The sequence below is a fragment of the Chiloscyllium plagiosum genome, chromosome 25 (genome assembly GCF_004010195.1).
Source record: "Chiloscyllium plagiosum isolate BGI_BamShark_2017 chromosome 25, ASM401019v2, whole genome shotgun sequence".
Lineage (NCBI taxonomy): Eukaryota > Metazoa > Chordata > Chondrichthyes > Orectolobiformes > Hemiscylliidae > Chiloscyllium > Chiloscyllium plagiosum.
In genome coordinates this window covers 14,118,944-14,144,123 of record NC_057734.1, presented here as the reverse complement: position 1 = coordinate 14,144,123, position 25,180 = coordinate 14,118,944, and the positions used below count along the sequence as shown (strand labels likewise).

General features: G+C 39.6%; 1 protein-coding gene across 2 annotated transcripts in view; it reads right to left on the bottom strand.

The window, feature by feature from the left end:
• mapkapk5 (MAPK activated protein kinase 5) overlaps positions 1 to 24,436 on the bottom strand; it is a 67,840-nt gene extending 43,404 nt beyond the window's left edge. Inside the window, exons 1-5 of one of the 2 annotated variants that reach the window (XM_043715550.1) lie at positions 24,028 to 24,436; positions 14,264 to 14,337; positions 5,060 to 5,135; positions 2,488 to 2,585; positions 1,157 to 1,265 (exon numbers count right to left, since the gene is read on the bottom strand). In XM_043715550.1, coding sequence (XP_043571485.1) covers positions 1,157 to 1,265; positions 2,488 to 2,585; positions 5,060 to 5,135; positions 14,264 to 14,337; positions 24,028 to 24,060 — 390 coding nt within the window. In that variant the 5' untranslated portion in view covers positions 24,061 to 24,436. Of the gene's footprint in view, positions 1 to 1,156; positions 1,266 to 2,487; positions 2,586 to 5,059; positions 5,136 to 6,696; positions 6,858 to 14,263; positions 14,338 to 24,027 lie in introns of those variants that run through there. The other variant, XM_043715551.1, reaches the window with a different exon arrangement.
• Between the last annotated feature and the right edge of the window lie 744 nt (positions 24,437 to 25,180).

The following is a 25,180-nucleotide window of genomic DNA, read 5'->3' as shown; positions in this document are numbered from 1 at the left end:
TCAATTGAGCCAATGGGCTGAGGAGTGGCAGATGGAGATTAATTTGGATCAATGAGAGGTATCACATTTTGGTAAAACAAACAAGGATAGAACTATTTTTTGTGTGTATTATCCTGTACTTCTCAAGGTCAGATGGCATGACTGCACAAACAGCCACAAATTACACTTTAATAAACAGCAAGGAATATAATTCAATTGAGAAAGAAACTCCATGTTTCGAGTGGCCTATTTAGATGACCAGGCTAGAAACATCAAAATGTACATGAGCTCAGGCAGACAAAAGGTCCCAGCCCAATTGCTTAGCTCTCAAGCTGCTAACTTTACTATTGATTTTTTACTCACAATTATCTTTAACTTCTCTTAAGTAAATGTCTAATCAATATGCTCATAGTTGTCTACAAACTGTAGTCTTGAATTAGTTGACTGTCGGAAACTCAAGTGATTGAGGCTCAACATTTTTTAATTGACCCCATCTAAGGGAAACTTGGTAAATGTTAAAAGCTAAAATGGACTTTTTGGAGATATTCAGATGTTGAGCATCTGAAATCAGACTCTAAGACACCTACTTCTGGATTTAATGGAACCAAAAATAAGGGGTGATAAGGGTGGCTATTGAGGTATTTTAATGAGGGTGTCAGCCTCAGACTTAACAGGAACTGTTGAGTTTTCTAGGCCTTCAGAAACCTAGAAACTTAAAAGGCAGAGAAAGCAGCTTTGGAGAGAAGGCAAGTGTTTTTGTAGCAGGACTTGTGGGCCAAGAGGAGTGCAAGTGCACCATACAAAGGCCCCAGATAGACAGACAGTCTTCTTCCTGATCGAATCATCTATCCCTGCATCTTGGTCTTCCAATCTGATTCACACCTGGGCACAAACCCAAGACCAAAAGATACATGTTTGGAGAAATCCAGATCTCATCTTCCTACGTAACCTTCCCATCTAAATACTCAGATGTTGCTTTCTGACAAACAGCAGAACTAACAATCAAAACTTTTCTGCTCTGGAAACAGCACAAATACATCTGTTGCTCCCTTGATACTCCATACTCTCAAATTGGGCACAAGTAATTAGGGCCTAGGTCTGCAGACATTTTAGGAAACTTTTCCATTGCCAGATAGATTTAGTGCATTTTCACCTATAATAATAAAGCATTTCTCACCTGCTTGGTAACTTGGCTTGCCATTTTCTCTGTAAAGTGCTTGTGTTGGCTGATTCTGTGAAAGAGTTCCCCACCTTCCATCATTTCCATCACAATTAGCAGCCGAGGCCTGAGGATTATAAAACATAAATGAATTTAGTGCAAGAGTATTTAAACAATAAAAAATATTTAAATAGTAGGAGACAGAGAACTTGGAAAATGAAAAGGAGAGAAACCAAGAAGCAAAACAAGAGCACAAATGTAATTCAGAATATTTTCTTTCCTACTTTGTATAAGAAATTGCAGATGCTGGACAATCTTCCATTTTTGTACTCAGAAAAGAATAAAAAACTGATTTTAGAAAACTGAATCTAATTTGTTGGAGATCATAGATACCACTGTGTTGAGACGTCCAAATTACCTTTCAAGTAGGACACTTTCAGTCAAGATATCATGTCAACCAGAAATTATTTTGAGGAGAAAGTGAGGTCTGCAGATGCTGGAGATCAAAGTTGAAACTTTATTGCTGGAACAGCACAGCAGGTCAGGCAGCATCCAGGGAACAGGAGATTCGACGTTTCGGGCACAGGCCCTTCTTCAGGTCTGTGATCTCCAGCATTTTTTTGTTTTTAGTCCACATAAACCTCTAGCTTATTGTGCTTTACAATTCTCAATCCTGAAGAAGGGCCTGTGCCCGAAACGTCGAATCTCCTGTTCCCTGGATGCTGCCTGACCTGCTGTGCTGTTCCAGCAATAAAGTTTCAGAAATTATTTTGAACCAAACTGTCCACACCAACCTAGCAGCAACTTACTGCAAATGCTAGAATCTGATTTGAAAACAAAAATTGCTGGAGATCACAGTGGGTCAGGCTGAATCTTTAAAATGAACTCACATTCCTTGACTTTCTTTTAGCTTTACTTGTTACATTCTCTGTCACTGTATCCTCTCTCCCCTACCCCTGCCCCAGTGGGACTGTTCGTTCTTTCCAGTTGGGCAGTAGACACACTGTTGTTCTGCCATTCTCACATTTCAATCACTTAATCTGAACTATCAACATCTTTTCTCCAGCAATTCAAATTCTCCAATTCAAACCAGACCTAACCTAACTATAACTTAAATGCTGCCCCCTCCACACTTCGCTTCAGCTCTGCTTTCTCTCCATGGATACTGCCTGACCAGCTGTGATCTCCAGCATTTTTTTGTTTTTAGTCCACATAAACCTCTAGCTTATTGTGCTTTACAATTCTCAATTAGAGCACTTAAATTCAAAACTGAATTATAATTCCTGTACATAAACTGCCAGTTATTCATTATTTCACTTTGTAATTCATTATTGATTACTGAGACGTACCTTGGACTGGACTCATGGGGGAACTGAACGCTGTTAGCGTAAACTTCAATAATCTGAACAATATTGTTGTGGCCCACACACATCAGGTGGTGTCGAACCTTGAAACAAGACATAAAAAATAAAAAATATCACAAAGAATATTTTGTAGCTTTATTTCTTCTCACAATATCAGATTATTTTGCTGTAGATCTCTCACTATGTAAATTCAAATGTAAATAAATTTATACCATTCATTACCCAAACTAAATACTTTAACAATTTATTGTTACAACTCTAGGACATAGAGTCATAGAGCTATACTGCATGCAAACAGACCCTTCAGTACGACTCATCCATTCCAACCAGATATCTAAATTATTCTTGTCCCATTTGCCAGCATTTGGTCTATATCTCGAAACGCTTCCCATTCATATACCCATACAGATGCCTTCTAAATATTATAATTGTACCAACTTCCACCACTTCTACTGGCAGCTCATTCCACACACGCACCACCCTCTCTGAAAAAGTTGCCCCTTAGGTCCCTTTTAAACCTTTCCTCTCTCACCGTAAACCTATGCCCTCTAGCGCTCGACTCCACTACCCTGGGGAAAAGATTCGGTTATTCACATTATCTGTGTCACTCACCAATTTATAAATCTTTAAAAGGAGCCTCTGACGCTCAAGGGAAAAGAGCCACAGCCTACTCCGCTTCTCTCTACTATAGCTCAAACCGTCTAACCCTAGCAACATCCTTGTAAATCTTTTCTGAACCCTTGCAAGTTTCACGACATTCTTTCTATAGAAAGGACAGCAGAATTGAATGCAGCATTTCTAAGCGGCCTAACTAATATCCTGTACAGCCACAACATGAACTCCCAACTCCCATACTCATTACACTGATCAATAAAAGGCAAGCATACCTAACACCTTCTTCACTATCATGTCTACCTGTGACTCTATTTTCAACGAACTGCACTCCAAGGTCTCTTTGATCAGCAAACTTCCTGAGGGTCTTACCATTAACTGTGTACAAGTCCTGCCCTGATTTGCCTTTCCAAAATGCAGCACCACCACACAGTTGTCTAAATGAAACAGAATCAGCTATTCTCAGCCCATTGCCCCATCTGATCAAGATCCCGTTGTAGACTGAGGTAACCTTCTTGGCTGTTTACCTCATTACTAATTTTGGTGTCATCTGCAAACTTATTAACCACACCTTTTTTTAAAATCTAAATCCTTCATATAAAGTGACAAAAATCAGTGGACTAAGCACTGATCCTTGCAGCACACTGCTGGTCACAGGCCTCCAGTTTGAAAAGCAACCCTCTATCTCGTACTTTCGAGTCAGCTGTGTATCCAAATAGCTAGTTCTTCCTGTATAACCTCACTAATCAGTATACCATGAGGAAACTTGTCAAATGCCTTACCAAAGTCCATATAGATCACATCCACCACTCTACCTTCATCAATCCTCAATCAAGTTAGTGATACATGATTTCTCCACACACAAAGCCATATTGACTATCCCTAATCAGCCTTTGCCTTTCCAAAAACATGTAAATCACATCCCTCAGGATCCCCTCCAACAATTTGCCCACTATCAATGTCAGGCTCACCAGTCCCCTGGTTTTTCCCTTACCATCTTTCTTAAATAGTGACACCACATTAGCCAACCTCCAGGTCTTCCAGCACCTCACCTGTGGCTATCGATAACAAATATCTCAACAAGGTGCACAGCAATCACTTTCCTATATTCCAACTTACCATCTTTCTTAAATAGTGACACCACATTAGCCAACCTCCAGGTCTTCCAGCACCTCACCTGTGGCTATCGATAACACAAATATCTCAACAAGGTGCACAGCAATCACTTTCCTATATTCCAACACGGTTCTAGGGTACACCTGAGCAGGTCCCAGAAATTTATCCACCTTTGTGTTTCAAGATGTCCAGCACCTTCTCGTCTGCAATATGGACATTTTTCAAGATGTCATTTTTTATTTCCCCAAGTTCTCTAGCTTCCATATCCTTCGCCACAGTAAACACTGATGCAAAATACTCCTTTAGTATCACCGTTTCCTGCGGATCCACACATAAACAGCCTTGCTGATCTTTAAGAAGCCCTATTTTCCTTAAAGTTACCCTTTTGTCCTTAAAGTATTTGTCTCCTTAACCCTATTTACCAAAGTTATCTCATGTCTCCTTTTTGCCCTCTTGATTTCCCACTTAAGTATACTTCTACTGCTCTTATCCTCTTTTAGGGACCACTCGATTCTGGCTGTTTATACCTGACATCTGCTTCCTTTTCTTGACCAGGTCTTAGAATTTGAGATAAAAATAGGAGCGCTGGTGGCATTCAGTGGGTCCAGTGGTGTCAGAACAGTGCCAGTGCATTCAGTAGTAAAGATGTTCTTCAGTATAAATAGCAGGGTTTTTAAACCACAGTAAGAACAACATTGAGGTCTTGTTGCTAATTAATTTCTCAAACAAAAAAGAGAATCATTTCTCCATGTCATAGAAAGCAACTTCCTAATAGTCTAGTAGGGAGCCAATGTAATATTTAATATATTTTTAAAACAAATTTTCTTACCTCATTTCTTGCTTTTGGGCGATCAAGGAGAATCTTTAGTGCAAATCGTTCTCCTGTTGACTTCTTCATGCATACACTAAAATAAATTAAAACAATAAACATAAGTGAAAGGATAAGGGCAGACTACTCACCCATGCTATGTACTTGGATAACTGTATAGGCAGGAATCTTATATTATCACTTTTAAATTCAGTTGCAAAGTATGCGCCCAAAATATTTTCAAAGACCAAGACTAAATAGAACCTCCATCTTTAAAAATAACATCACATGAATCCCTCTCATCTCATTAGTGACCACTTAACCAAGACCTGTTCCAATCCTCCTTTCTATAGGCCAGCTGATGTCAAAACACATGGGATAAGCAGAACAGGTAGGTGGTGAATCAACTTAATGTCTCATTTGGAAGATAGCACCTTGACCAATTACAGTACAAGACACTTAAAAACAATGACAAACCAGGAAGCAAGACCTTCCTGGGACAGCACGGTGGCTCAGTGGTTAGCACTGCTTCCACACAGTGCCAGGGACCCAGCTTCAATTCCAGCCTCAGGCAACTGTCTGTGTGTGAGTTTGCACATTTTCGCAATGTCTGCGTAGGTTTCCTCCGGGTGCTCCGGTTTTCTCCCACAATCCAAAGATGTGCAAACTAGGTGAATTGGCCATGCTAAATTGCCCATAGTGTTCAGGGATGTGGGGGCTAGGTGCATTAGTCAGGGGTAAATGTAGAGTAGTAAGGGAATAGGCTGGTTGGGATACTCTTTGGAGGGTCAGTGTAGAGTTGTTGGGCCAAATGGTCTGTTTCCATGCTGTAGAGATTCTATGATGATTCAACAACTGTATTTTTTTTTAAATCTGTACATTCCAGGAGGAAGGCAGGGCTGAAAGAGATAAGAAATTTCATAAACAAGTTCCTCATAAAGAATAAAAAAGTGCTATGACACTGGATGTGAAAAAAACTGTGCAGTTGATGGGGGTGGGAGTGGAGATAAAGAGCAAGGAAAGCAACAAAGCTGCAGCTGAGGAACTAATAAAGCTCAGACATAGCATCAAAAATATAAAAGGCAATTTGACATTTTCCTTTAACTAGGATTAGAATTCTAAATAGGTACTAGAATCTGGTCTTGCATTCAAATATCTACAGGGAAATATGCAACTGCTCTCCACACTCCTACCCCTAATGGCATAATGACTGTCCTCCTGTACGGAGTTTCATCACTGATGAAATTACAAGTGCTTACTGGGTAAACAGATTTTATTCCTCATATTCGGCCCCATCAAAATCAATATTGGCACCTTAGCCTACACTTCTGGCTTTGTCAGCAGTACTGGGATGGCAGTCTTGATTTGGAGATCAGTCAACTTTTTCAAGCTATTGCAAAATAAGAAATACAACTTTCCGTAAATTATTGGAATGCCTACTGCTCTGGTCAAGTGATCAGCCAAAATTTCTTTGTTGGTTCAGTGCTATTTAGTCTGGTTACACTTTGAAAACCAATAAGATATTTTTGATCTTAAGAGCACTTCAAAGTGGTTGTTGCTTTATGATATGACAGCAATGTTAATTGTCTGTATGAACAGCAGAGCTTTGAATTCTCAAAGTTTTCTATACTACTTATAACCATTATTTGAAAACACACCTATTACAGATACTCCAAACTCTGCTTCAACCATCATCTCCCTTTGGGCTAGATTTGTCTGCTATACCACAAACAATGTAAGTCACTATCCAGATTTGAAGGTTTACTCTCAGAACTTTTAAAACTTCAGTTTAAATGCAACAGAAGACTCAGATTTCCATGTCATTGAAGACAAATTCAGAAATTGGTGAAACTCAGCAGGTCAGGCAACATCTGTGGGAACAAAGCAGAATTAATGTGTTGACTCAGATAACAGACAGACAGAAGTGGTGGCAGGGCAGGGACAGACACGAGGGTGGGAAAGACAACGAGAGAGAGGGTGGGAAAGACAACGAGAGAGAGGGTGGGAAAGACAACGAGAGAGAGGGTGGGAAAGACAACGAGAGAGAGGGTGGGAAAAAAAAAGAGGACGAGGGGAGGGACAGGGAAGGCGAACAAAACAGAGCGAGCGAGAAACATAGCGAGCAAGCGAGAACCAGCTCCTTGTTTACCTACTCCTTTCACTCTCTCTCTAGGCTCCATCTCCACCTATTCTCTTCCCTTCCCTCCTCTCCCCTCTCTCACTTCACATTCAGCATAAGTACCACTTATTCCTAGCTAACAGCTCTGAAGAGTCACCAAATTCAAAATGATAACTTACCACAGATGCTGCCTGATCGACTGAGGTTCACCAGCAATTTCTGTTCTTACTTCAGTGAAACCACTTTAAAATGATGTAGTAAAGCTGCTAAACCATGCTGCTATTGAAAACATGACATAAAAGGCCATGAAATGGTCTTCCCTGAACTTGGACGAACAGGTCATCAGGAAGGTCAAAAATAAAGTAGAACTTACCTTTGCTTATTAGAAAGCAGAGAACTTCAGTGTAATAAGTTTGTAAAGTTCACTATTTGTTCTGTATCTTAAAACCCCTTCCTTTGACTCTATCTAATATTTCCGCCTCTCCACACATACCCACATCCACCCTCAAATAAAATAGACACATACAACAGGGTTACTGGATTGGACCCAAAATACACTGCTCGACTCTCAGACAAGTAGTTAACTCAGAATCCAATCCAATTCAAATGTTTGGACTTATGTTCTGGCAGCTTTAATTTTCAATGGATTTAAATTATGAACGGAACAGTATGATGCAAAACCAGGTAAGAGAACATAAGTCAATGTATACCAACATCTGCACGAGAGAAGAAAATAGGGGAGGAAAAAAATGAAGTTGCTAAAAGTTTGCATTTATAAACAGAATATCTGCAAATATCGTGAAGGTAAATACATGTAATCTACAATTTTACTACAATATTTCTCAGAAATTGTTTTTGAGTCATTTCACCCTTCCAAGTATATCACACTTTCTACTCTGTCGACTCCTTTACACATAGTCAGAAATCACATGGCACTAGATTATAGTCCATAAAAAACTTTCACAGCATAGCCCTTTTATCGGGTGAAGTGAGAGATAAGTACACAGAATTTATGGGCAGAGAGATAATTAGATCACACAAATAACACAAGTCTCTGCAGGTGATCAAGAGTGTTAGATGGTCTGAGTCAAGTGTCAACAACTGAATAACAAGTGAAGGGATGACCTATAATCTGATTACATGAGGCGGAGAAATAATTACAAAAAATTTTAAAGTAAGGTGGAGCTGGAGACTAACCAAAAGGATTGGAATAACATGGAACAAAAATAGAAGCTGCCAGAAAGGCTCAGGATGTCCAGCAGCATCTGTGAAGAAAAAAACTAGACGAAGGGTCACTGGACATGAAATATTAACTGATTTTTCTTTACAGATACTGCCAGATCCACTGAGCCCCCCAGCAACTCCTGCCCTTGCTCCTGATTTACAACATCCACAGTTCTCTCAGTTTTTACTTGACTGGAATAACATGATATGTCTAAGAGCTGCATGCTTAGAGTCTAACCAAAGTAATAAGCAATCCAAAGTTGTACAAACTATTTAGGATAGAAAGATCAGAATAATTTATCAAGGTGATGGTGTCAAAACAGGACAGTAAGGAAGATTTTACAGATACAGAACAGTGTGGTGGGGTCACATGCAACACAACACAAACCTAAGATCACGGTTGAGGCAGTCTTTATTAAGTATGAAACTTGGCTATCAGTTTCTACTCAGCAATTCTGTGTTGTTGTGTATCTCAAAGGCCACTTTGGAGGATGCTTACCCAAAGATCGGAAGCTGAATGTCCTGACTGCTGAAATGCTCCGCAACTGGAAGTGACCCTATGTCTCTCTAACATTCCTGTCTGGTGATTGTTGCATGGTGTCCATTCATTTGTTGCCATACCATTTGCACAGTCTCGCCAATATACCATGCCTTGGGACATCCTTGCCTGCAGCATATAAAAGAGACAGCACTGGCTGACTCATATAAGTATCTGGCGTGTATGTGGGGGTTGGTGTTCCCACGTGTGATGGTGTATCCTTGTTGATATCTGATATGCCTTGCAGAGGGTGACATGGCAGGGTTGTGTGGTATTGTGGTTAATGTTGTCTTGAAGGTTGGGTAGTTTGCTGCAAACGGTGGTTTGTTTAAGGTTTGATGGTTATTTGAAGGTTAGAAGTGGATGATCTTGCCGAGATGCTCATCGTTATTGATGACATGTTGAAGGCTGCAAGGAACATGGCATAGTATCTCCACTCCAGGGAAGCACTGGACAATGAAAGGTGCATCAACAAGTATACTACTACCACCACACGTGGGAACACCACTCCTCACGTACACAGCAGACACTTATATGACTTGGTCAATGTTTTCTATCTCATATGCTGTAGGCAAGATAGTCCTGAAACTTGATACATTGGTGAGACAATGCAGATGCCATGACAAAGAATGAAGACATCGCACAACAATTGACAGACAGGATGTTCCCTCCCAGCTGGGGAGCACTTCAGCGGTCAAGGACATTCAGCTTCTGATCTTCAGGTAAAGGTCGCCTTGGCGAGCGTTTGAGATCCACAACAACTCAGAATCACCAAGCTGAAACTGATAGTCAAGTTCCATACCCATGACATTGACTTTGTGTCACATCCATGTGACCCCACCACACTGTTCTGCATCCAAAATCTTCCTTACTGCCCTGTTTTGATACCTTGATATATTATTATCTATCTTAATTAGTTTGTACAGTTTTGGATTGCTCAATATTTTGGTTAAACATTTGACATGCAACTCTTATACCCATCATGTTATTCCAATCAAATAAAAAAAACTGAAGAAACTGTGGCTCCTGATTTACAGCATCAAGGCAGGGGTTGAGGGTGGGTGGGGTTATCAGGTCTGGCAGCATCTGTGAAGATAAATCAGACTTAACATTTCGGGTCCTGTGACCCTTTGTCTGGTTCTTCTTCACAGATGCTGTCAGACCTGCTGGAGTTTTCTGGCAGCGTCTGTTTTTGTTCCATGTTACTCCAATCCTTTCATTTGTCTCCAGCACTGCCTTTTTAAAATTTTTTGTCGTTATCTCTCTGCCTCATTTATTCAGATTATAGGTCATCCCTTCACTTGTTATTCAGCTGTTTACACTTGACTCACACCATCTAACATTTTTGGTCATCTGCAGAGATTTATTATTCAACACTCCACTCACATTATTCGTGTGATCTTATGATCTCTCTGCCCATAGAATCTGCGTGCTTCTCTCTCACTTCAGCTGATGAAAGGGGTATGCTCTGAAAGCTTGTGATTTCAAATAAGCCTGTTGGACTATAACCTAGTGTCATGTGATTTCTGACTTTGCCGACCCGAGTCCAATACCAACATCTCCACATCATAGTTACCTTTAGCCAAGGCAGACAACCGCATTATTCCCTCTGTCAACTCCTCCTTATAACTGATTTCTAGGAGCAATCTAATTAAACCTTGGCAAGTTGCTCCTTTTCTAGAGTTTTCCACTACAATCCTACATTGGTACAAGTTCATGTTGTATTGATGACATAGCCAATATATTAATATAACTTCAGCTCAAAACGTTCAAGCTGGCTCAGAACATTTTGCAGGTGACTGTAAATGTTCATTTAATAAGACATGCAACATTATTGGTTAGCCATTGAAAATTCAGTGAACCTCATGTCAGAGCTTGACTCCTGCACAAAAGAATGAACTTCCAGATGACGGAGGAGGACAGAGAGAAAATAATTTAGTTTACTGAGCACAATTGTCAATCTTCTGAAAATTAATTATCACTTATTGGAGTAGTCAGATTTCAGAATTACTAGGTAACCTCCAAATACTTTGTGGTGTCTCATTTAGTAGAGGAGAGATAAGGAGGAGTTGTCAGTTAGTTTAGAAAAGTATTTTGCGGTGCAGAGTGGCACTAACAGTGCAATTTCAATTCCCATATCTGTTGAGGTCACCACAAAGGTCCCAGCTCAACCCTTGCCTGAAGTGTAATGGCTCTCAGGTAAACTCATCACCAGTTGTCTCTCTTTTGACAGCAAGCGAGCAGCCCTATGGCCCTCTGGAAATATGGCAATTTAATCCCCTGGTACAGCATCATTTAACAGTCAACATTATTCACAATGCACTTGCTGTAGGTAATTAAAACAGGACTTGGCTCTGCAAAAAGTAAATTAAATTTAAATTCAGCAGGTTAAAATCGTGTCCAAATTACAAATGCTAACTAGAAAACGACATTTCAAATGGAATAGCTTCGACACAAACTCAGGTATGAAGAACCACTATCTCTAGGGAACTAAGTTCATCCTACTGTTTTCTGTTCTACTCTTATGCCAAAAACCTCAGAGTATTCTTTTCTCCCTTCTAAAGTTCAGACAATTGTGAAGCTGCCCTATCATTGATGGTTTCTCATCTCATTGGAATTCTACACTTGCAGGACTTAGCCAGCTAGATTTGTCAAAAAAACACCTGGCAACCAAACAGAAATTAAATAGTTGCTGCTCCCAAAACAGCTAGCTTCAAACAGTAGCCACAAAAGAAAATTTTCCCAGAGGTATAAACTGACATCTTTATTCTTTACGATTACCATAAACTGGGATTTTTCTTCCAAAATCTTAGCAGACAAACGGATTCATAGACACTTTTAAGTTCACCATGGCACTAATAATCAATAATTAAGACTAAGATTAAAATTTAGCATTGGAAATACTATGACAATACAGTAGTTTTATTCCTCCCTCTCCTTTTCTCCACTTTCTTCTTCCTCTTGGTGTTGACTCTGCTGAGATGCAAAGCTACAGGGCTAACTGTCTTGCAGTCCTGCTCATTATGCAGTTGAGCTCCCAGATGTCAGTTACACAAACACAACACACAGACACACACACACACACACACACACACACACACACTTGCCAGTGTTAGAAACCAATTCTCAGTTTTTATCTGAGCACTTTAATAATGCTTCTTTCCTAAAATAAGAAATATATTTAAAACTTCTGTGCATATCAGGATGTAGGCAATACTGACAAAACCACATTTATTGCCCATCCTTGGTTTTCCTGAGGAAGCGATGATGGGTCTGTTCAGCCATTGCAATTATTATGGTATTATTTCCAAGATTATATCACTGAATATCTTCCCATCAGAAACATATTAAAAAGATTAATCCTAGGCAGCCTGGTTCAGCAACTATACGCTACTGCACATTAAAACTGATGCTCAAACTTAATTTAAAATCACAATAAGTAGTACAGGGAGTCAGTTACAAAACACACTGTCATGCAGGTTTACACTAGATAATGAAAGATTAGGTAATGAATGTCTGGTTTCTCCTTCCTTCCAATTTAATCTCTTTTCAAAGTGTAGTACCTGCTGTGGAGGTACAGTTCTATGGGGGTGAAAACCCTCCAGTATCTTGCCGAACGGGCTACTGATTAATAAATACTCATGAATAGTCATTCAGGCATGTGGCATTGCAGTCCAGTCCATTTGTACTCTTGCTGGAATTGCAGTTATTAGGAATGGAAAACCAAGCTTAAATTTTATCATATATCCAGGGGTGCTGAACACAGTTGCAGATCCCGAACTGGCTGTTTGGTCAAGATCAGCTGATTCAGCACAGATCAGAAATCAAATGTTGGAGTGTCTGCTTTTCCACAAAACACAATTTGAATTGTTACTTCAGCCTTAAATTCAACCCACTACTTCCACTTGGTTGTACAGTTTGTCCACAATGTGATGAAGGTCATTAACATTAGTTCTGCATTGATGCAAATTATATATAATAAGCTATTGCTAAAACAGTAACACACACTTAATCACTATTCAATTCCTATTGAGGCTCAAATTCTTATTTAAATTCATTTATCTTTAGTCATGGCTGCTTGCTGCACAACAAAACGTAACCATGAATGAGCATAAAAGCATTAAATAACAGGGAGAAGTATACATCCATCATAACCATATAAGCTCCCAGTCTCAAATGAGTTTTATACACCAAATAGATAGCCAGTGTGTACTAATGCTAAAGCTGTATATTTCAGGTCTAAACAAAAGAAAATCTTGGGAAAGGCTGAATGAACTCAAATTGGGAAGGAACTAAACTAAAATGCTAGCCATTACCAATGTTGGTTGCAAAAAACTCACAAAAGATCCTTCAACAAAGCCTCTAAATCCACAGCCCCAACTACCTATAAATAGGAGATGATATCTGGGGAGAGTACTACCTGCAAGCGATCCTCCAAACCACACATAGGTCCAGATCAGAACAATCACCATTCCATCACGGTCACTGGGTGAAAATCCTGGAATTCTTTGTAACTATGGATTTTACTACCCACACACCAAACAAAATAGTGAACAGCAGTTCACCTAGGCAGCTCACTTCCGCCTACAAGGGCAATTAGGGATGGGCAATACACTCTGGTCTGACCAGTGATGGCCACGGGCCATGCCTGGATACTAAAAAAATTTAGCACAAAATGAAATGATCCCTCATAGAAAAATTGCTGTGCGTCAAAACCAATGAACTGGAGTTGGCACTAAAGAGAGGATCAAAACCCTCATATTTTATAGTGGAATCAAATGATGCAAATGAAAGAATCTAGAGTAATTACTTAATGTTACCAGACTAATATTCTGCTCCCCCCCCCCCAAGTTTTTAACTTAAACTTGAAGAATTTCAGTTATCTGTAATCTTCTCCTCATATTCAGTATTCTCACTGGACTCACAGTAGTAACAATGCCATAGGAAAGAAAAAGGAATAAGTTTTTAAAAGCTTTGATAAATTGCTGTTGAATAACTTGTCTAGGCATTATGTGAAAAGGTGTTAATTAAATGTAAATTGTTCTTTCTCAAGCTAGATACACAACTACCACAAGAGACAGACATGCATCGTCAGCAAGACAAGATCTACACAAAACACCTCAGGGTGACTTCCACAGTCAAGGGGAAAAACCATGAAAATGTCAAACACTGTTCATTTTCCTTTATCAACTCCAATTAGAAAATGCGTACACAATAAGTTGGTACAAACTTCACATATTCTGCTTTATTGACACCTGTTATTATGTCAGGTTAACTTTGATGCAGTCAGCAGTCTCCAAAAGATGTGAACAATGAACAATTGTACCTGCATTGTTTCTCTTACCGTACAGGCCCGCTGATCCCAGCTCCCAGCTTCTGAGTCCAGTTAATTGCGTACTCATCTAATATAGAAGATTCCTGTTAAAAGGGAGAATAATAGCATCAATAGAGGATTTGTCCCTAGTCGCAAAGGTTGGAAAGATTTGCCCAGATCAGCTTTAGTCTATAAAATACTCTGCACATGATTCAGTATTTTAAATGACCAAGTGCCACAGTATGCAGGTCACAATAAACTAGAGCATAAAAGCACTAATTACAGGAGTAGAGCTAGGCCATTTGCCCCATTAGGACTGCTCCATCATTCGATATAGTTTGCAACCCTATTCGCCTGTCCTCTTCCTATAACCTATGTCTCTGTCTTAAATACACTCAGTGATTGGCCTTTACAGCCTTCTGTGGCAACGAATTTCCTTTGGCTGAAGAAATTCCTCCTCATCTCAATTCTAAAGGGTCATCCCTTTACGCTGAGACTGTGCCCTCAGGTCCTAGTCTCTTTCATGAGTAGAAATATCATTTCTACATCTATTCTATCCAGGCCTCTCAGTATTCTGTACATTTCAATAAGATCTACTCCCCCCATCCTTCTAAACTGCACGGAGTACAGACCCAGAGTTCTCAACCACTTCCCATTTTATCTCTGACACCGCTTATGGTGGAAAGAAAATCTGATCTGCAATGGTCTATCCCAATTTCTAAATCTTTGTCTACTTAGGTCGTCTACTTTATCCATGCCTCTTATTTCTTTTCTATATCCCACACACACGACAAGTAACATCAATATCAGGTACAGCTTTTATCCCAGTTTTTATTTTATTCTTTTAATGCTTCTCCATCAGATCCTTTACCTTTTGATTGTCATTAATATTTCTTTACCAAATTCACCTCAAAGAATCACAAGGGAAGTTAGAACTAATAAATTGGCATGCAACACTGATGTTATATATATGGGGAGAAGTTTTCAAAGATGTTAGCAGGACTTATACACTTAATGGTAAGGTCTTAGTGAGTGTTGCTAAACAAAGACACCTTGGAGTGCAGGCTCATAGCTCCTTGAAAGTGGAGTCACAGGTAGATAGGATAGTGAAGAAGGCGTTTGGTATGCTTTTCTTTATTGGTCAGAGTATTGAGTACAGGAGTTAGGAGGTCATGTTGAGGGTGTACAGGACATTGGTTAGGCCAGAGTTGGAATATTGCGTGCAATTCTGGTCTCCTTTCTATCGGAAAGATGTTGTGAAACTTGAAAGGGTTCAGAAAAGATTTACAAGGATGTTGCCAGGGTTGGAGGATTTGAGCTGTAGGGAGAGGTTGAACAGGCTGGGACTGTTTTCCCNTGGAGGCTGGTACAATTGCAACATTTAAGAGGCATTTGGATGGGTATATGAATAGGAAGGGTTTGGAGGGATATGGGCCGGGTGCTGGCAGGTGGGATTAGATTGGGTTGGGATATCTGGTCAGCATGGACGGGTTGGACCGAAGGGTCTGTTTCCATGCTGTACATCTCTATGATTCTATGTTCTCCCACATGGAGCATTGAGACAAAAGGTAGAGTCAAAAGAGAGATGGAGGAGGGACAAGCTATATGAACAACTGGTGCTGAATTTGTATTATGGGAGGAAGGACATAGTACCTTAAAGAATCTGAACCCAGGAGTAGTCAAGCACTCTTTGGTATGGGAATGTACAATTTTGGAACATCTGGCACAATTGCAGTCTGAGTTTTGAGTTGTATTAGCATGTTGGAGAGAACAGTGAATGACAACAGCCTGAGTGCATGGGGTAGTTCAGAAGCCTGGGGACATCTGAAGGAGTAGGAGTAGTAAAGGAAGGGTATGGAAACTGTGCACACTCAAAACAGAACAGCTCAAAAGAATGAAGACATTAAGGTTTGTCAGCAGATGTGAAAAGAATGATTTACTTTAAAGAAGGAATGGGGTTGGAACTGAACAGATATAATAGCATGCATAAACATGATTGAGGTGGGGCCACTTGAGAGAGAAATCAGGATGGCTAGAATCAATCAATGCAGGCCATACATCTGAATCTATAGTATAAACTCTCAAACAATTCAGAATACATTTCTTTTTCCTCTTTTCTGCATCCGCTTTAATCTCTCTTAGCGAGTTTTGAGAAGATTTGTCACTCAGATTGAGGTTCTGGATGTGTGTTTACTCGCCGAGCTAGAAATATAGCTTTCAGATGTTTCATCACCATACTAGGTAACATCTTCAGTGAGCCTCCAAATGAAGCACCAATGGTGTAGCCTGCTTTCTATTTATATGTTTGGGTTTCCTTGAGTTAGTGATGTTATTTCCTGCGGTGATATCATTTCCTATAATGATGTCATTGCCTGTTCTTTCTCTCACGGGGTGGTAAATGGAATCCAGGTCAATCTGTTTGTTGATAGAGTTCCGGTTGGAATGCCATGCTTCTAGGAATTCTTGTGCATGTCTGTTTGGCTTGTCCCAAGATGGATGTTTTGTCCCAGTCGAAGTGATATCCTTCCTCATCCATATGTAAGGATAACTAGGGAGAGTGGGTCATGTCTTTTTGTGGCTAGCTGATGTTAATGTATCATGCTAGTTTTCTGCCTGTTTGTCCAATGTAGTGTTTGTTACAGTTCTTGCAAGGTATTTTGTAAATGACATTAGTTTTGCTTGTTGTCTGTATAGTGTCCTTCAAGTTCATTAGCTGCTGTTTTAGTGTGTTGGTGGGTTCACCATCCAAACCTTTAACATCATGACAGTCCCAGTCAATGTTTTGAAAATTAAAAATTCCTATTACAACCCTATTATTCTTACATATATCTGAGATCTCTTTACATATTTGCTTCTCAATTTCTCTAACTGGTGGGGGGCCTATAGTATAATCCCATCAAGGTGATCATCCCTTCCTTATTTCTAATTTCAACTCATATATTTTCACTGGACAATCCCTCAGAAATATCCTAAATTACAGTGGTAATGCTTTCTTTAATAAAAAACAAACCCCACTCTCCATCCTCTTGCCTCCCTTTCTATAGCATCAAAAACCCAGAACACTCAGCTGCCAGGCCTATCCTTCCCTCAGCCATGTTTCTATAATAGCTATGACATGTTGTTGTGGTTCTGTTCACCGAGTTGGGAATTTGTGTTGCAGATGTTTCGTCCCCTGTCTAGGTGACATTCTCAGTGCTTGGGAGCCTCCTGTGAAGCGCTTCTGTGATCTTTCCTCCGGCATTTGTAGTGGTTTGACTACAAATAGGTTTGTAGAACAAGCCTCGTTCTCTGACTTGCTCTTTTCTGATTCAGAATCATCCTCAACTGTCTTTATGTTTCCACTGCTACTTAGGAAACCCCTCACCGCCAATAGTTTACAGGGTCCCAAAATAGAACTAGCAAATCTTCCCGCTAGGATATTGATCCCTTTCCAGTTCAGGTTCAACCCATTCCTTTTGAACACGTCTTCATTAAAGGTCTTCGAGAGGTGGCTTGATATTGTCTTTTTGGAGATGGTCCTGGCTTGGTACCTTCAGAGCATAATCTTACCTACCACTTATCAGTCCAAAGCTAAGTGCTGACCATACTTCAAATAACTGAAGGCATTCTTAAAAGTGTACCTACCTATTAAATATAGTATGTATTCCAGCCCTCCATCACACCAAATTCATTCCTCAGGTACACAACTGACAACCCCATTAAAGTAAAGCTAATTAAAATGCTGAAACATTTCAACTGAGAAACAGAACCGAGATGATTCTCAATGAATTATTGTCCAGTTTTGCACGTACATTTTGAAAATTGTCCATTTTTGATTCTTGAATCATTTCCACAAAACTGAAAATTACAACTCAACCTATACTAAAGCTTCACAGAACTGTCAAATTCTCAACACATCTAATTGGTTAATGCTAAAAATAATTAGGTGCAAAATTCACTCGCCAAAAATGTAGTTACAGTCAGATTGATATGTTCCCCACAGTATAAATTTGACCGCCAAAGCAGTACAGATTCACATCCACGTCATTAACACCTCACTGTATGCCAGAGATTATGCATTGCAAGGGAGGGAGTTTGTTGGGGTGAGGACACAGGAGGTGTGCACATCTTCAATGAAAGAAGTTTAAATATAGCTGTCAGTAATCACTTTCCAGATGATAAACATTTTTGATTTTTTTCTGGAAAGTAAATAGAATTGTTATATAAATTATTCCCTGGATTTAATATAGGAAGGACCTCTTTACTTTCAATCTATTTAGAGAATGGCTTTTTAAAGTGAAGGCCTAGAAATTGAATCTCTCTGGAGTAATGCTTAACATAATTAAATAGAAGCTTCTGGTAAAGCATTTTAAATTCAGATATTTCATTCAGAATACTCTTTCAAATCTCCATTTGCAGATGACACCAAGTTTAGTGTGTAGTTAAAACTAAACAAGAAAGCTACAAAATATATGAACCTTTTAGAACAAAGTGGCAAATTCATTTTAACATAGGCAAGAGCAAAGCGGTGGATTTTGATGGGAAAAATTAAAGAGACCATATATTGCTTGGAAAACAAAACTATAAATGGGGTAGAGAACCAAAAGCATCTATAAAAGAACAAAACTGCACAGGGTTCAATTCTACCTGAAGTGAAAGGCAGACCACTTTATATTGAACTTGAATCAAACCTTGATTAGACCACAGTACTGTGCATAATTCTGCTCTTCATATTGGTAAAAGTATAAATACAGAAACACTGGAAGAAGTTGAAAAAAAAAGTTTTAGAACATGACACTGGAACTGAGAAAAGATTGAAAAACCTGAAGCTCTAGTCTCTGGAAGAAAAAGGAGCCGAGGAACGTCCTGATAGAGGTCTTTGAAGATTAGGAAAGGTTTGATAGGGTAGATAGAGACTTCACTTCAATCCACTTCAAGGGCTGGGGTATGGAAGATCGAAATTGGAATAGATTATCAAAGACGTTTATCAAAATGCTCAATAGAGTGTTTAGGAAATAATTCTTTATTCAGAGGTTGACAGAAGGCTTATGTGGAGCATGGATCAGTTGGAGTGGATGGCCTGTTTCTTTGCTCAACAGTATTGCCCCAAGGAGAATTGGAATCACAGAAACAATGCCCATATGGTTACCAACAATAACAGTAGTTCCTAAGATTTCTCTTTACTAAACTAGTTATTCTCAGATTATGCAAAGGAACTGAGCTAGGAAGATGGAAGATCAATTGTGGGTTTCTTGCTCCTAATTGCTGTCCTATTATTCCATACTAGAAAGACTAATTGCATAGATCTGGGATGAAAATATGATTATTCAATTCATTCCTACAGTCAAATGCTTACTGATAACAAGAGATATTCTAATGGAAGGCAAACATTCATTCAAGTAATGTGGTTGACCTGAGCCAGGAGAACTGGTGAAGTGCCAAAACTGGCTCCGAGGTCAACAGCAAAGAATGATGATTTAGAACATTAACATTTCCTCCACCTGTCTCAAAAAAAGACATTTATATGCCTCATTATTACAAAGTGCCCATTTCTAGAAAGTTTATTCATCTTGATATCAATTCGGAACCACTTTGGGATCATGTATGATAAATCCTTGCAACTGACTGAAATTCATTAAGCTCTAACACAAAGAAATATTGTATCAGTTGCATGGCACTGTGATCATGCTATAGATTCCGTGTCTTATGATCCCACTTCACAGCTACCTGATAAAGGAGCAGTGCTACGAAAGCTAGAACTTCCAAATAAGTCTGTTGGTCTATAAACCTGGTGTTATGTGATTTTAAACAAAGGAATAGCAGCTAAATCCCAGAACAAATCAGCACCTTTAGCAAAGAAGAAAACTTGAATTCAAGTACAAATTAAGTGTACAAAAGATGTTGCTTTAAAAAATGAAAAATAAAAGATGTCGTGGCTAGAATTCTAACAAAAAGAAAAGTTGCGTTTGCTGTATCCTTCGAATTACATAAGAAGCTGAACACTAAATTATAATGACAGCAAAAGAGTGCCAACAAAAGTCTGATCAGCAATTTCTCCATCTCTTGCTACTCTGGCATTGTGTCCCAACAGATTTCATATAGTTTATTTACAAGGCCTTTCAAGATTTTAACAACTGTTAAAATAGATTTCAAAATTGATTCATTTAGTTTATTGCTAATGCTCCACCATTGGAATCAAGATTAACAATGACAGTGAAAATAACAAGAGTCAGAAAAGTAAATTTCCCCTACACAGACAAAGCAATCAATAAAAAAGGCAGACATCTATATTCAATAAAGAATAGATTTAGCATAGACTGCACTAATCTAAAAGTCAGAACACTCAAGTTTGAACATTATAAAATGAATACAAATTATGCTTTTAAAAGATAGCTTTTTTTAAAAAACGTGAATGTCAAATGCTTAATTTTACCAAAAGTGCCATACCAAAATAATGTTTCTTTTTAAAAATGGTATATAGTTTAATCACTGCAATTTATTTCGAAGTGTTTCCTTATACCCAATCAAGTTGCTCAAAAGCACAAATATTTGATGTTTCTTTTCCCACTGTGATTGAACAATCTAAACACTTTCCTTATAAGTGTGAATTTGAGATGGGGAATTGTCACATGGAAGTGATGGCATCAATCATCATGTATGTTGCAAGCTCACACCCTTACAGCATTGATAACATTAAATTTTATTGCATAGTAATCACATTTACATCCATGCAGATGTAAATGCAATTAATAGCTCAAATATTTAATCTGAAGTTGCCCAAATCAACTTTGCACTCATCAGAAATTTGGACAAGAGTAATGCTTTAACTAGCACTTTATCTAAACCAACATTATTGGTAAGAGAAAAAGGAGAATAGAAAAAAAACAGAATATCGGTGCAGCAGCTGATCATTTAACCCTTTCAACCTTCTCTGCCATTCAATATTATCATGGCTAATCATCCAACTCAATACACTGTTCCTATTTTCTCCCCATATCCTTTGATCCCTTTAGCTCTTAGAAACACATCTATTTCCTTCTTGAAAACGTTCAATGATTTGGCTTCTAATTACTTTCTGTAGTAGAAAATTTCACAGGCTCACCAGTTCTCTCATCTCTACCATAAAAGGCCTACTTGTCATTCTTAAACTGTGACACTCAGATCATAGAGCATAATATCCTTCCTGTATCTACCCTGCCTAATCCTATTAGAATTTTATAGGTTTCTGTAAGATCACCTCTCATTCTTCTAAACTCCAGTGAATATAGTGCTAACTGATCCAGCCGCTCTTCATTTGTCAATCCTGCCTTTCTAAGAATCAGTCTGGTAAAACTTCTTTGCACTCCCTCAATAGCCAGAACATACTCCCCCAGATAAGGAGATCACAACTGCACAATACTCCAGGTGTGATCTCACCAATGCCCTGTACAACTGCAGCAAGACAACCCCACTCCTGTACTTGAATGCATTTGCGTTCTTCACCACGTACTACACCTGCATGCTTACTTTCAGTGACTGGTGTACAAGGATACTCAGATCTCGCTGCACCTCTCCCTTTCCCAATCTAATTGCCATTCAGATAACTTGCTGGCCTATTTTTGCTCCTAAATGGATAACCTCACGTTTATCAACATTACATCACATCTGCCAGGTTGTTCATGGATGTGAAGAGGAGAAGAATTTTAGAGCCAAAGTGTCAGTGGACTGGGGATCCAATATGGTTCAGTAAGAACCCAGGAGTAATGGATGACTTGATGCAAAGATGTTGCAGACTGCAAGGTTTTGAATTAACAGGTTTGTTCATTGTGGAAGATGGCAGGCCAGATGGGAGAATACTAGAATAGCTGCATTTGATGCTAAAAACATGGATAACGTTTTCAGCAGCAAATAAGTTGAGACAGCAGAGTCAGACAATATTATAGAGGTTTCAGTAAGGGTTGATATTACAGAGTAGATGAGTGGTCAAAAGATCAAAATTGCAAATAACCTGTTTCAGCCCAAGACCACTCCTAGGAGGATTATGACAAAAATGTGGACGAAACAGAGTTTGTGGCTACGTTTGGATTTCTAAATATTTTAATTGTAAAAGATTCAGTTGATCCATAGCTAACAGTAAAAAAACAGTAAATCCAGATTTTAGCATAGACCAGCAAAATACAAAACCAACGCAAGATGTATGTGGCTATGCTAAGCATCTGTGAGAAAAAAGCAAACAGCTCAAACATTTTCTCACAGGGAATGGGTGCATCCGTGGGAATAACATCAGCAGATAGTTTTCTCCTCTCAGTGTACTAACAAGTCTGAACCAGCCAGTTGTCATTGTGGATGTTGATGATGTGGGACAAGAGGAGACGCAATCAGAAAACAAAATCAAACAGATAATTTCACGCTCAGAAAATGTAAGCACATATCTACAAAGATTTTAAACTCTATATATCCTGTTGAACTGCAGTGAGCTTTCCACAATGCAATTTTCAACACCAAGGTAGCACCTTATTTCTCTTTTGTGCAAAACATTCCTGAATGGATGGCCCAATGCAGCTAGTTTGTGATCTACAGGACAATAAAACATTTCATATGTCATAAAATTTTATATAAGCATGATCACCTATCAAGACTACACCAATTTTTATTGGCTATTGACATGAACACTTTTGATCCCTTTTACAGCTTAATAATTGAAGCGGCAATCATCTATTAACGAAATAGAATAATTCAACAGAATTCAACCCAAGGATACAGGCTCTAATATAGATTTTTCTTTTTAAAAGCAGAGATAAACATAACAACCAAGCATTAAACACAAAACCTGATATTCTACTCACAAGAAAATGAAAATCCTTTAGCACTTCATACTTTAAATATTAGTCCAACTGTTGGTTTAGTACTAGTATGTTACTACCATATGAAATAGATAATTGTATTGATCATTTACATTATGTAATATGCTGACCACATCATTGTACTATATTACAATTTATTTATGAAGGAAAATCATTTCCACCTCTCATTACATATCTGGAGCAGACAGGCCACTCTCCGCTAAGCATCCCAGTCAGGAGGGAGACATCCAGAACCATCAAGTGACAACAATACTGACAATTCATGAATCTGTCAAAACCCACTGATGCACAACTTTGAGTGCATAGAAAAATAAAGGTACATCCAGAAAAGTACATGAAAATTCTGAAGACTTTCAAATCCAGAGTCATCAGTTGGAGAGCTCACAGAAAAATGCATTAATCTAAAAATAACTATTAACAGGGTTATATGTTTGACTTATCCAGAATGAGACAGATTTCAGTGAAAAAATGTGATCCATTTGTTTTAAACATGCTTTCAGGGAGTCTTCAGCTATGAGGCTTTCAAGGACATCCCTTTTTAAAGTGAAGTTCTAACATATTTCATTTCTTTAAATGCTCAATCTAAAACGAGCTTCCAAGCTGTTTCGTTGTTCTGGTCATAAATCCTAACTGCATTTTTCCCAAAAAGTATCTGGCTCAAAGGGTCATATTTTTAAGTCTCCAAGTAACACATTTGAGATCTATTGTGTACTTCTGTAAGTGTTGGATTTTTTCCCCCTACGGTAACTGACAGAGATAAATGCTGTCAATGCAGAAATTAAGAAACAGTCTGGATGTGAGCAACAGTCCTAATGACGCAAACGTCCCACATGTAGCATTTAAAGCTCCATTTCCTGTGAGCTACTGAACCATTTTAAGGATGAATTGTTGTTGTTGATGTGCCCCCACCCATTCGACAGTCAGACTTGGGACATCGGTACCACCATGTAGTAGAGACGGTCTCACTCTTACCTTAATCACCCTGTCCGCGCCGTCCTCAGACATCCTGCTTATCTGAAACCAGGAAGAAAGGGGCAGGGGAGGACGGGGGTGGGGGAGGAAAGAAAGAAAAACGCCGGGGTTCCCCAGGAGGCAGCCGAAGTGGTGAGCGGTGGGGGGCTGAAGATGAGAACAAGGCCCGGGCAGAGGGGAAAGAGGGAGGTGGTGGGGAAAGGGTAAGAAAAACGTTCGCCCTTTAATCCAGCTTTAAAACAGATACAACTGATGGCTTCAGATCGAAGACCTCTCCGTGCTTGACATGATGAAAAGCAGCCGTTGGTAACCTCACTCGCCGGCTACACGAAGCCCCGCGATCAAGAGGCCACCATTTCTGGCACAACTCGTTTTAACAAACGGCGCATGCGCCATCTCACGTCATTCTGTGACGCCACAGCGTCCCACGGTTGCCGGGGCATTTATCAGGAGGGATGCCGGGATAGCTCCTGGAGGCTGGCGGGTCTTCCGGAATCTTACAGAAGACAACAAGTACTAGAGATCGCAGTGGGTCGGACACCATCCGTGGAGAGAGAGAGAGAGAGCAAGCTAATGTTTCGAGTTTATGATGTCGATGTACCTGTTTTGGACTGGGATGGGCAAAGTTAAATATCGACTGCAGATGCTAGAGATCAGAGTCAAGAGTTTGCTGCCGGAAAAAAAAGCACAGCAGGTCAGGCAGCATCTGAGGAGCAGGAAAATCAACGATTCAGGCAAGACCCTTCATCAGGGACGAGGCTTGTGGGCGGGGGACCTGAGAGATAAATGGGAAGGGTTGGGGCTGGGGTGAAGGTAGCTGAGTGTGTTAGGTAGATGGAGGTGGGGTAATGGTGATAGGTCGGAGAGGAGGGTGGAGTGGATAGGTGGGAAGGAAGATGGACAGGTCCTGAGGGTGGTGTCGAGTTGGGGAGGTTGGATCTGGAATAAGGTGTGGAAAGGGGAAATGAGGAAACTGGTGAAATCCACATTGATGACTTGGGGTTGCAGGGTCCCAAGGTGGAAGATGATGCGTTCTTCCTCCCGGCGTCGGGTGGTTAGAGTTTGGCGATGGAGGAGGCCCGGGCCTGCATGGCCTTGACAGAATGGGAGGGGGAGTTGAGGTGTTTGGCCATGGGGCGGTGGGGTTGGTTGG